Genomic DNA, 10867 nt, shown 5'->3' with positions numbered 1-10867 from the left:
TATACACAATGCCATACAGCACTTTGCTTATTTTCCAAGTTATCATGCTCACAACATTCACAGACGGACAGAGGTTATTTCCAGTTCCTCCTCATTATTCGACAGGGGTCAGCAAACTGAAAGCACAGGGAACTTGGACAGGACAGAACGGATTGTGCTGGTTTGGTTTAGCAAACAGTGCTCTGCTAAGGGAGACACAGAGGGAAAGGAAATATACAGGGCTAGACACCTAAAGAGGAAAAATTGAGAACTGGTGAGAGTGGGCGGGGCAGGAGCAGAACACCAAACAAACTAAACACAAGAATTGCCCAACCATTAATAAATAAACACAAAAGGCTAATAAACTAACAAAAACATGGATCCCGATACATTTTTATTATTTTCACACAAACTACAGCTCTCACAACAATAAATAAATAAACATAAAACATACTAAATACACGGTGTCGTGCAAAAGTGTAGAGGTTTAAAATTAGCTATTGTAGTGTTCTTTCACATCAATGTATCATTTTTGAGAAAAAATAAGTTGTTTTATAAGCTTGAAAGCAATTTTTAAAAAGTGACCATTTTTACTTAGCTTTTAGGCTGGCCTGTACAAAGACTTGTGTCTCTTTCTCCATACTCTGAAAAGGTACTAGCTATTCATAACTATTAGATGGAACATTATTTCAAATGATTAGAAAATCCCTTTAATTACTTTTTCCTCAGCAAAAACCAGTAATATTATGCTGTCCATCACTTCACAATAAGGTATGTTTCTGTTGTAATTTCAACAGCTCGACTGTGAATACATTGTTCACATTTAGGAAGGCTAATGTAGTATCTGGAATACAACAACAGTGCTGCCCCCTATTACCTGTCATATTTTGTATACAGTGCCCATGATGTAGAGAAGAAGTGAACATTTTGAACACAGCCTTGGTCTATAAAATTTTCAGCATCCTACCTGTTGAAATGTTGCCTGGACCAGATTGGATGGGAACATGTTGCTGCAAGACAAACACAAATAAAAGTATACTCTGTGTGGATGTAAAGCAGCTAACATACCACTCACCAAATGGCCTCAACAGAGAATCTTGAACTTTGTGCAGTGGTTACAAGAGTAGAAGTCTCAGAGTGACATACAGTAATACCATACCATACCACTTTATTTATAAAGCACTTAAAACAGCTACAAGGCCAACCAAAGTGCTGTACAGACAAAACAACAGGTAACACACCAAGCAAAATACAAAATGAAGTAAATCAGAATATAGACATAAAAACGATGCAAATAATGACGACAAACCAGTGTGGAGCATACAGGATTCAACGTGTACTCTCAATGACAGGGGAATAACAGATCCATTCAGAGCTGAGACTGAGAAATATTGGAACAGCACATGGGAGATGGAGTCGTCACACTATGATAATGGTCTGAGATCTGACCACAACAATGTTCAAGAACGAGAACCAGGGTCCATCACAGAGGCAGACACCCACCACCATCCCCAGAGTCTGACATGATCTACACCTACAGTCTGAAAAAAAATGACTGCTCCCCATGAACACCTCACAGCACAAATAAACCAGCTGTGAATGGAAGTGGTTGAGTCTAGCAGCTAAAATGAAAAGGCACATGGGTCAGTATCTGAGCGAGGCACAGAAGGGGAATTGGTACCAGCACCAGGGAAGCCAATTAACAGCTACCAGTCAACAGAACATAGCTGGAGACTGTAAGACCAGATACACAAACCTGTGCACTAACTAAATTGGCTAGAGGGAAGTCTAAAATACATGGATCCTGACGTGCTTAAAACTCTTCAACATCAACATGACACTAAGAACCGTCATCAAAAACTCAATGGAAATATAAAAGATGACTCTGAGGCTAAATCAAAGCCAGGTGTACATGTCAGCATGCACAAGCAGTGGCTTGTACCAAGGTGTTGCTCTGTTCCCACTGCAGTTCTGCATGGGTCTGAACCCCTTTAACCAGAGTGGTCCAAGGTGGAACAGTCATCAGTCACCTCCTCTACATGGACCAAGCTGACTGCCAAATATGAATTTTCAATTCAAATCAATTCAGTTTATCTATATAGCGCCAAATCACAACAAAGTTTTCTCAGGGCACTTTACAGGAACATTCACATACATAAAAGCCAATTAGTAAAGTTCTCTATCTAAGGAAGACATGAATGAGAAATGAGCCACCTCACAGGTTGTACTGCAACAAGTGAATGCTTCAGACAGTTGAATCCCGATGTGGAAAAAAAGAGGAACAGGGGAACCATCACGTAAATATAGCCCCCTGCTCAACATGTACCACCAGCAGTCCTAAACGTAAAAAGGGTCTCAGGTTAATGAAACTAATTTATTCCTCATGGCTGCCACTGTTGCACTTAAAAACATGCCAAGGTTGCACCATGAAGTTTTATTTGAGCAGGGGTTTTCTTAGGATTGGGATCTTACCGGATTAGATCTAGTAGAGCATCAGCAGAACTCATAATAGGCTTGCTGGTGTCCTCAGAGTCCTCTTTCTGGGCTGCGCCGCCTGGGTGGATGATGGAGACCATCATGATCCCTATGATCACAGCCACAAAGGTGGTCCACAAGTAATAGGACACCGTGATCAGACCAAGCCGACTTGAACACTTAGCATCCAGAGCTGCCAGTCCTGACATCAAACTGTAAGAAAAAAGTTTTAGTAAGTTTCCAAACTCTTAAAAAGTAATCACTGGATGTACGTGTATACCTCATTAACTTTTGAAGTAAATCTGACTCAAGATGGCCGCCACAGCTAATCAACATTAGCCAACACAGAAAGTGGATGTAGCTCTATAATTTTACAGATGCAAAGTTAAAATTTAATGTGGTCATAACTGAGAGTCTTTCTCCAAACATACTCTGAGCTCTAAGCATGTGAGATCACTACCATTACTAATGCAGTCAACTCTGTTAGCTAAATATCTTGTGAACCACTGGATGGATTTCAATGATGCACATCTACAACTAATTATCTTTTAGAATCCACTCTGTTCAGGATGGCCACCAAAGATAATTTACTTTTGCAAACGCATAAAAGTTCTGTAACTTACACTTACTCATATTGAGGTAAAAGTTGTGTGGTAGTAGCTGAGAGTCATATTCAGCTTGTATTTTAAGCACTAACACATCATGTGAGATTTTGATTTAAAACTCTCAAAAGGTGGTGAGCAATAAGGTGATCAACAATTGTTTTTTGAAAATTTTAAAAAATATATCAGCTTTTCAGTAAAATTTCCTTTTCCATAAGTTATAGAATCAACATTATTAAAATACACATGTTTAAAGTCGACTGGAAACAGGTGGATTGCCACCTCTAGGTCGAGAGGGAGTTTTTACCTCGGGTGGAGAAGTTTAAGTATCTGAGCGTCTTGTTCCTGAGTGATGGTTCAATGGAGTGGGGGAAATGGATCAATGGATTGGGGCTTCATTCTCACTAATGAGGGAGTTGCTTTGGTCTTTTGTGGTGAAGAAAGAGTTGAGTCAAAAGTCAAAACTCTCAATTTACTGGTCTGTCTACATTCTAATCCTCACCTGGGGTCATGATGTATGACTCATGAACGAAAGAACGAGATCCTAAGAACGAGATCCTGGATACAAGCTGCTGAAAACAGAGTGGCCAGACTCAACCTTAGAGACAGGGTGTGGAGCTCCGTCATGCGGGGGGTCTCAGAGTAGAGCCGCTGCTCCACCGCATCAAAAGGAGTCAGTTGAGGAGGTTCATCATGTTAGGATGCCTCCTGGATGCATCTATTTAGAGGTTTTTATGTGCACACCTCTCTGGTAGGAGGCTCCGAGGCAAACCCAGAACTCACTGGAGGGATTGTGTATCTTCTCTGGCCTGGGAACAGCTTGTGGTCCTCCAGGAGGATCTGGAAAGAGTTGCTGGGGAGAGGGGGTGTCTAGGTTCTGCTCCTGGGTCAGTTGCCTCCGTACGGATATGCAGTAGAAGATGGATATTAAGAAATGTTCAAAGTGGACAGTTCCTAAACTTTATACCCTTCCAATAAAAAAAAAGGCATTTCAAAGTCCTCGCAGGTGTCTCAGTTGTTTATAAATCCATAAACTGTCAATAAATTCATGACTGAATTTGTAGATAATGTTGTTTTTTTTAATTCTGGGCTACACAAATTGAAAAGACTATGAACAAGAAATTATTTTTGTCTCATGTCTTTAAACTGTTTAATTTCCCAAGTACTCAGAGAAAGCCAGATAGACATGAGTTTGTTTGTGTGTCTGTGGGCCAAAGATCTCAGGAACCAGAGGACAGATTTTTAATAAAACTTGCAAAAAGTTAATATTGGATTTGCATTTAGCTGGTTAACTTTTATAAATCAACTTGATGAAAGATGGCTGCCACTTCCAACAGGACATAGGAAAAACAGTGGCTGTAACACAGTTAATCTATCAGATACGGAGATCAAATTTGACGTGGTAGTAGCTGAGAGTCATTTACAACATGTATATTACATCTCAGGATGTGACATGGAACAACATTATTGTCAAGGTTTGATTAAAATGTTTCACTTCAGCATTTCTCATCACAAGATGATCTTAGTTTAAAACTTTGTCATGGTGGATGGCTGACAACATGCATTCCTTCAATAAAACACTAAGCCTTTAATGTCTTTTAATGTTTCAAAGAAAGAAAAAAATCCTTTGGTCTTTGGGGATGTGCCGTTTTGTTTGAATATTAAAATTTAATTAAACTAGAGCAATCTCAGTATAAATGGGACTTTTTCAAACTTTTGTGTTCTTGTGTCTGTTCTCAAATCCTTGAGCAATGTGCCTGATGTCACTTTATTAATAATTACAAAATGTTTTTTTGTCGGGCAGCATAGTGGAACAATGGGTTAGAGCTATTGCTTCACAGCAAAAAGATTACAGGATCATTTCCCATCTGGTGTCTTTCTATGTGGAGTGTACATGTTCTCCTCGTGCACTTATGGGTTTTCTCCAGTCACTCTGGTTTTCTCAAACCAAAAACATGCATGCTAGGCTAACTGGTAACTCTAAATTGTCTAGGGTGTCCCCTGTTTCTCATACAATGACTGCAAGATGGAAAAATTGGTCAGTTTTGCAGGTATTGAGCTAAAACTTGGACTCCCCTTCCCCCTCCTCCCCTTTGTGTTATTTTAGCCAACCCAGCAGCTGAACAGACATGCAGGGAGCAGCTGCAGGTAAACATTTCTCAAGGATTCTTGCCGGGAATAATCATTGTGGCTACCATAACATTCAAAAGTCTCAGACATAATGAAATATGACCGTCTCCTTAACGATGGTCACATCAAAAATGATTGTAATAAAGAGAAAGGATCATGTCTACATTGTAAAATCTTTCATGAAAACGGTAAAGGAACAGGAAATTGTTATAAAGACTTAATATAGTAAAATTATAGTGCATGGTGCATGCTATACACACAGTAGCTGAGGACTGTCCCATCACATACTCCGAGAACTACAATGTTGACAATAAGAGTTGTAATCGACCCCGTCTGTTAGCAAAATATCTCAACAACTAATTAAATCAATAGATATACAACTGATTGACTTTTACTCCAATTTAAGATGTCCACCACAGCTAATTAGCCTTAGCCAACACAAAAAAATATATATATATTTTTTCCCCAGTTAATGAGCTGCTCTGAGCACTAAATCATCTCACTAGATCTAATAATGTCTAAAAATTATTCAAACGTTTACATTTTTATTATTTCTTATCATTAAGTGGTCTTAGTGCAGTAACTAAATTAGGCCAAAGTGTGGTGTGAAAGCTGGCTGAGGATGTGCATTTCTTGAAGGAACGCTTGGTCTTTAATTTATTCAGTAAAGAGGTGTGAAAGTCATTCAGTCACTCTGTCTTGTTGAAGTGTTTGTGTTAAGATGCTTTCTTTTAACACTCAAACACACAAGGTTAAACTTTATATTCAGCACCAAACAACTTGTGGCTGTCAACGATAAATAGGTAAGGTGTTTGTTTTATTTATTTCCCAAAACTAAACAGGATTTTGAAGTTTTTATCATATGAGAATTTTTTAATATACTGCTATTGTGAAACAACAGATTGAAATTTACTCTTGTTGGTTGAAGTGGTAATTTCAATTAAAAAAAAATTAAAAAAAATCTTTTGCATTTTAATTGGTCTGCATTCACAAACTAACCCGCCAGTTACATTTCAGTCTACAATAAAATGTTTATACAGTCAGTAAATGAAAATGGAAAAATGTATGATTGAACAAATTGTTTTTTGATGACAAAAAAGTGTCACTGTGTGCCATGAAATATCAGTATTGTCATTTAATCAAGTCACACAGCTTTTCTGAGAAATGAAGAAGCTGAAGTTGTTACAATTTTAGACAAGCTCAAATGTTGCACTGTCATTCTAAGTTTATGTATTAACAGTAGAGTGAGTGGGTATTCATAGAAGTCAATGGGTTTGTTGTGAGTTTGGGACCATCCAGTCTTGAATAGTTTCATACATTTATAGTGTTGATAGTCTGTGGCCGGTGTTAGACTTTGAAGATGACCATGTGTTGCATAAATTGCCATGTGTCATTCAATAAACCATGAAGCTCTGCCTGAGCTGATGCTCTTTCATTGTAAGAAGACAGACTGTTGTCCTTATGTAGCTTATGACTTGTATGACCAATGATGTATAAAGCAGCATTTAATTAAAATGGGAGCATGCGTCACCCTATGACAAATCTAAATTCATCACGAAGATATGAAAAACAGTATACAGGAAGTAATGAGGGAAACCATTGGGATCAAGCAAACAGGGCTGTTATGAACTGCTGGTACCTGGACACAACCAGTGGAAGAATCAGCATCTTCAGCATCCTCATCAGCAGCTCTCCAGGAAATTGGAAGTATTTCACCTCCTGCCCAGAAGAGAGAACAAGTCAGGTAAGTTGCAGAGAAAATGCATTAGACTGGGATTGAAATGCAAATGAAAAAAAAAAAAAAACCCAGTTAGAAACAAGAACAGCACTGGAAGACAGGTGACTTGTTTTTGGTGTCCAGTTGGTGTCCAAACACTCTGGTCTGTTAACAGAAATGAGGCTCTGATCATCTTTTAGGTAAAAAAAAAAAAAAAAACTAAAAAGTTTCACAGCCAGGAATATTTACTAGCTAATGTCAAGATTTGAATAAGGATAATGTAAGTGATGGGAAACAAAAGCTACAGTTCTTTTTCCCATAATAATTTAGAATAATTACTAAAGGATGGGAATATTTAAAGCCTTTTCATTACCAATGATACAAGTCAAAAACTGATTTTAAATCAACTAACATTTGTAGAAGGTTGTCCTTGCAAGTCATTATCCTTCACTTCATTGCCTGGGTTCACAATTTCAGACTGGGAAGCAATGGTTTCTTAATCCAAATGTAAAATCACTATTTGTGATGGACTGGAGACCTGTGCAGGTGTCCCCCATCTCTCGCACAGTGACTGCTGAATACGGGCACCAGTGACCCCCCATGATCCAAAAAGAAAGAAGTGGTTAAAGATAATGGCTGAATGGATGGATCATTATTTGTGACTTTATTTCCAAAAGTACAGTAATGTAAGTTAATGTTCACAGGAAGTACAAGTTTCTAATATAAACAAATACAGATGTGGTAAAGTTTGTTTGTATCCTTTTATTAAAGAAAGAAAAACCCACAAAGACCACTAAAACAACTTTAGACTGACCAAATGAACAACAAGGAAAAACACTAAAAAAATCAACAAATTATAACCAGTGTTTGTTTTAAATTTTGGACCACCAGAATTATTAGAAATAAATAAATAAATAAATGAATAAAAGTGGCCTTAACAAAAATGGTGGTACCCATTTCTTAGTAATTTGTTTTCTAACCTTTTGAGGCAATCAGTGCAATAAAGTGATTTAAGCCAAGCAGACGTCGGCATAAAAAGGCTGGTAACACACATCTACATTTCATTAGCAGCATTAAAGCAATTTGGGTTTTCTGGCCAATACATTTACTTCTGTCCGTTTTTCAAAATGTCATCAAATATGCCCTGATATTGTACACATAGATACATCACAGGAAACAAAACTCTCATCAGCAACACCTGGAGCTTCAGCACCCTAGACAACTCAACAATAAGGTACAAGGTTTATTCAGGAGATCAAAGTAACCTCTCATTCTACATCTGTCACTTGGACTGGGATCCTTTAGGCACCTCACAGTTTGATTAGACTATGATTCATAGGGTTGTGATCTTATGACAAAATAATTATTAATACATTTGGAATATCTCCATGCATGAATATCTCCATGCATCCTAAACCAGCCACAAGGGAGCACAAGCCAGCGTATCTCTTGTGCTGGTCCCAAGCCGGGGTAAATGGTGAGGGTTGTGTCAGGAACAGCATCTAATGTAAGACCCTTTTGCCAAAACCATAATGCGAGTTCATCAAAGCGAAACCATACTGGATCGGTCGAGGCCTGGGTTAACAACCCGGGGCCACCGGTGCTGTTGACAAACAGGGTACCGGCGAAAATTGAGCTACTGTTAGTCAAAAACCACGAGGAGGGAAACGTGTCAGGAGACAGAGGGAGAAGACGAAAGTCAATAATGTAGGACTGAGGGTTGCAACTCTAAATGTGTGGACAATGACAGGCAAAGGAGGGCTGACTGACATGATGCAGAGAAGGAAGGTAGATGTTTTATGTGTCCAAGAGACCAAGTGGAAGGACTATGATGTTTGCAGATGACGTGATCTGTGGTGAGAACAGGGAACAGGTGGAAGAGAATTTGGAGAGGTGGAGGTATGCACTTGAAAGAAGAGGAATGAAAGTCAGACATAGTAAGACACAGTACATGTGTGTGAATGAGAGATAGGCTGGTGGAACAGTGAGGCTACAAGGAGCAGAGGTCACAAAGGTGCAGGACTTCAAGTATTTGCGGTCCACTGTCCAGGAAAATGGGGAGTGTGGTAAAGAAGTGGAAAAGAGAGTCCAGGCAGGATGGAGTGGATGGAGATAAGTTTCAGGAGTGATTTGTGACAGAAGGGTGTCAGCAAAGGTCAAAGGACATTTTACAAGACAGTGGTGAGACCAGGGGCAGCACGGTGGCACAACTGGTAGAGCTGCTGCCTCTCAGCGAGCAGGTCCTTGGTTCAAACCCCGGTCCAGGGGCCTTTCTGGGTGGAGTTAGCATGTTCTCTCCGTGCATGCGTGGGTTTTCTCCGGGTGCTCCGGTTTCCTCCCACAGACAAAAAACATGCATGTTAGGCTGATTGGTAACTCTAAATTGTCCCTAGGTATGAGTGAGAGAGTGAATGATTTTTTGTCTCGTTTGTCTCTATGTGGCCCAGTGATGGACTTGCGACTTGTCCAGGGTGTACCCCGCCCCTCGCACAGTGATTGCTGGACATGGGCACCAGCGACCCCCGTGACCCAAAATGGAATAAGCGGGTAAAGATAATGGATGGATGGATGGTGAGACCAGCTATGTTGTATGGTTTGGAGACTGTGGGAGAGGGACAGTGGGTATATTGGTAGAAGGATGTTTTAAATGCAGCTGCCAGGAAAAAGACAAAGAGGAAATGAATGCAGTTAGAGAGGACATGGAGGTAGTTGGAGTAAGGACAGAGGATCCAGAGGACAGAGTGAGATGGAGGAGCATGACTCGCTGTGGCATTCCCTGAAGAGAGAAAAGCTGAAAGAAGAAAAAGAAAATTATTATAATTTGATGCACATCTTGGAGTCACTGCAGTTCAAGATGACTGCCCCAGTCAACTGACCTACTTTACTAAACTTTGTGTAGTTGTGGACTTGAGACATTGACAACACATAGTTTACCTGCTACAACTGCATCATTTCTCAACATAAAATGACTTTAGCCTAAAACAGAAGATGTGTCAGCTTTAGCAATATCAAACTTTGGAACTGTGTTGCCTCCATCATGAAGAGAAGATGAGAATTAGAATTACCCTCCCTTCACCTTGTGGGCTTGATAAGTGGAAAATAAACAAAGAACAACTCTTCTTTTCCACAGTGAAACTCCTCCCTGTGTGAAAATCTTGAATCAAAAACATTAAGGTTTACTTACATTCTCTGTTCAGTTCCAGTCCAGAAAAATACTAATCTCCAAAACTACAAAACATTCACTATTCAAATTTCTCAGCGACATGGACCTTGGTGTACGACATGCCTATTTCAGAACAGAGCAGAGAATGTATTCAAAGTAAGCTTAAAAACACAACATCTTGGATGAAATGTGGCGGGTAACAAGCATTCCATCAAGGAATGTTAAACTGTTAATTGTTTTTTGGAAACCATCATTCACTTAGTTTAAAAAAAAAAAGAGTATTTTATAGTGCATCTCTGAGAACGATGCAAAATATAAACAAGACAAACACCTCCATGTTCTTTAATCATGGCAGTCGGAATCATGTCTGCTTCTCACTAAAGTCCATGCTCAATAATTCAGGTATAAAATCCAATAATTTTCAGTCAGGTCATCTGAATGGTTTCCTTTTTTGTGTGTGTGCTTAGACGTTTCGCCTTCCATCCAGAAGGTTTCATCAGTCTGAGGAAACACCAAACAAAACTGCTTCTTCGAAAGGTCTCAGCACAAAAAAAAAGAAACCGTCCAGATGACTTGACTGAAAATTGTTGGCATGCCTGCTTCAGCTCATCTATGCACTACATTAAAGTTTATAATATTTTATATCAGACCTTAGGGAGCCAAATAATGAAAAGAACAGCAGAGAAAAATTCCCACAGCTCAAACAACATAGTGTTTTTTCCTTAGTAGATTTCTGGATCAGAAACGAACGAGATACTCAGCAACACTTCTTTAGTGTACCGTTTTCCCATAAACGAATTT

General features: G+C 39.2%; 1 protein-coding gene across 2 annotated transcripts in view; it reads right to left on the bottom strand.

Moving 5' to 3' along the window:
• Positions 1–10867, bottom strand: part of slc1a7b (solute carrier family 1 member 7b) — a 39341-nt gene that overhangs the window by 20716 nt on the left and 7758 nt on the right. Inside the window, exons 2-4 of one of the 2 annotated variants that reach the window (XM_037674727.1) lie at positions 6826–6905; positions 2452–2667; positions 947–989 (exon numbers count right to left, since the gene is read on the bottom strand). In XM_037674727.1, coding sequence (XP_037530655.1) covers positions 947–989; positions 2452–2667; positions 6826–6905 — 339 coding nt within the window. Of the gene's footprint in view, positions 1–946; positions 990–2451; positions 2668–6825; positions 6906–10867 lie in introns of those variants that run through there. The other variant, XM_037674728.1, reaches the window with a different exon arrangement.

Source organism: Nematolebias whitei, chromosome 3 (genome assembly GCF_014905685.2).
Source record: "Nematolebias whitei isolate Nwh7 chromosome 3, NemWhi1, whole genome shotgun sequence".
Lineage (NCBI taxonomy): Eukaryota > Metazoa > Chordata > Actinopteri > Cyprinodontiformes > Rivulidae > Nematolebias > Nematolebias whitei.
The sequence above is the reverse complement of the archived record's forward strand: the minus strand, read 5'-3'. Positions and strand labels throughout refer to the sequence as shown.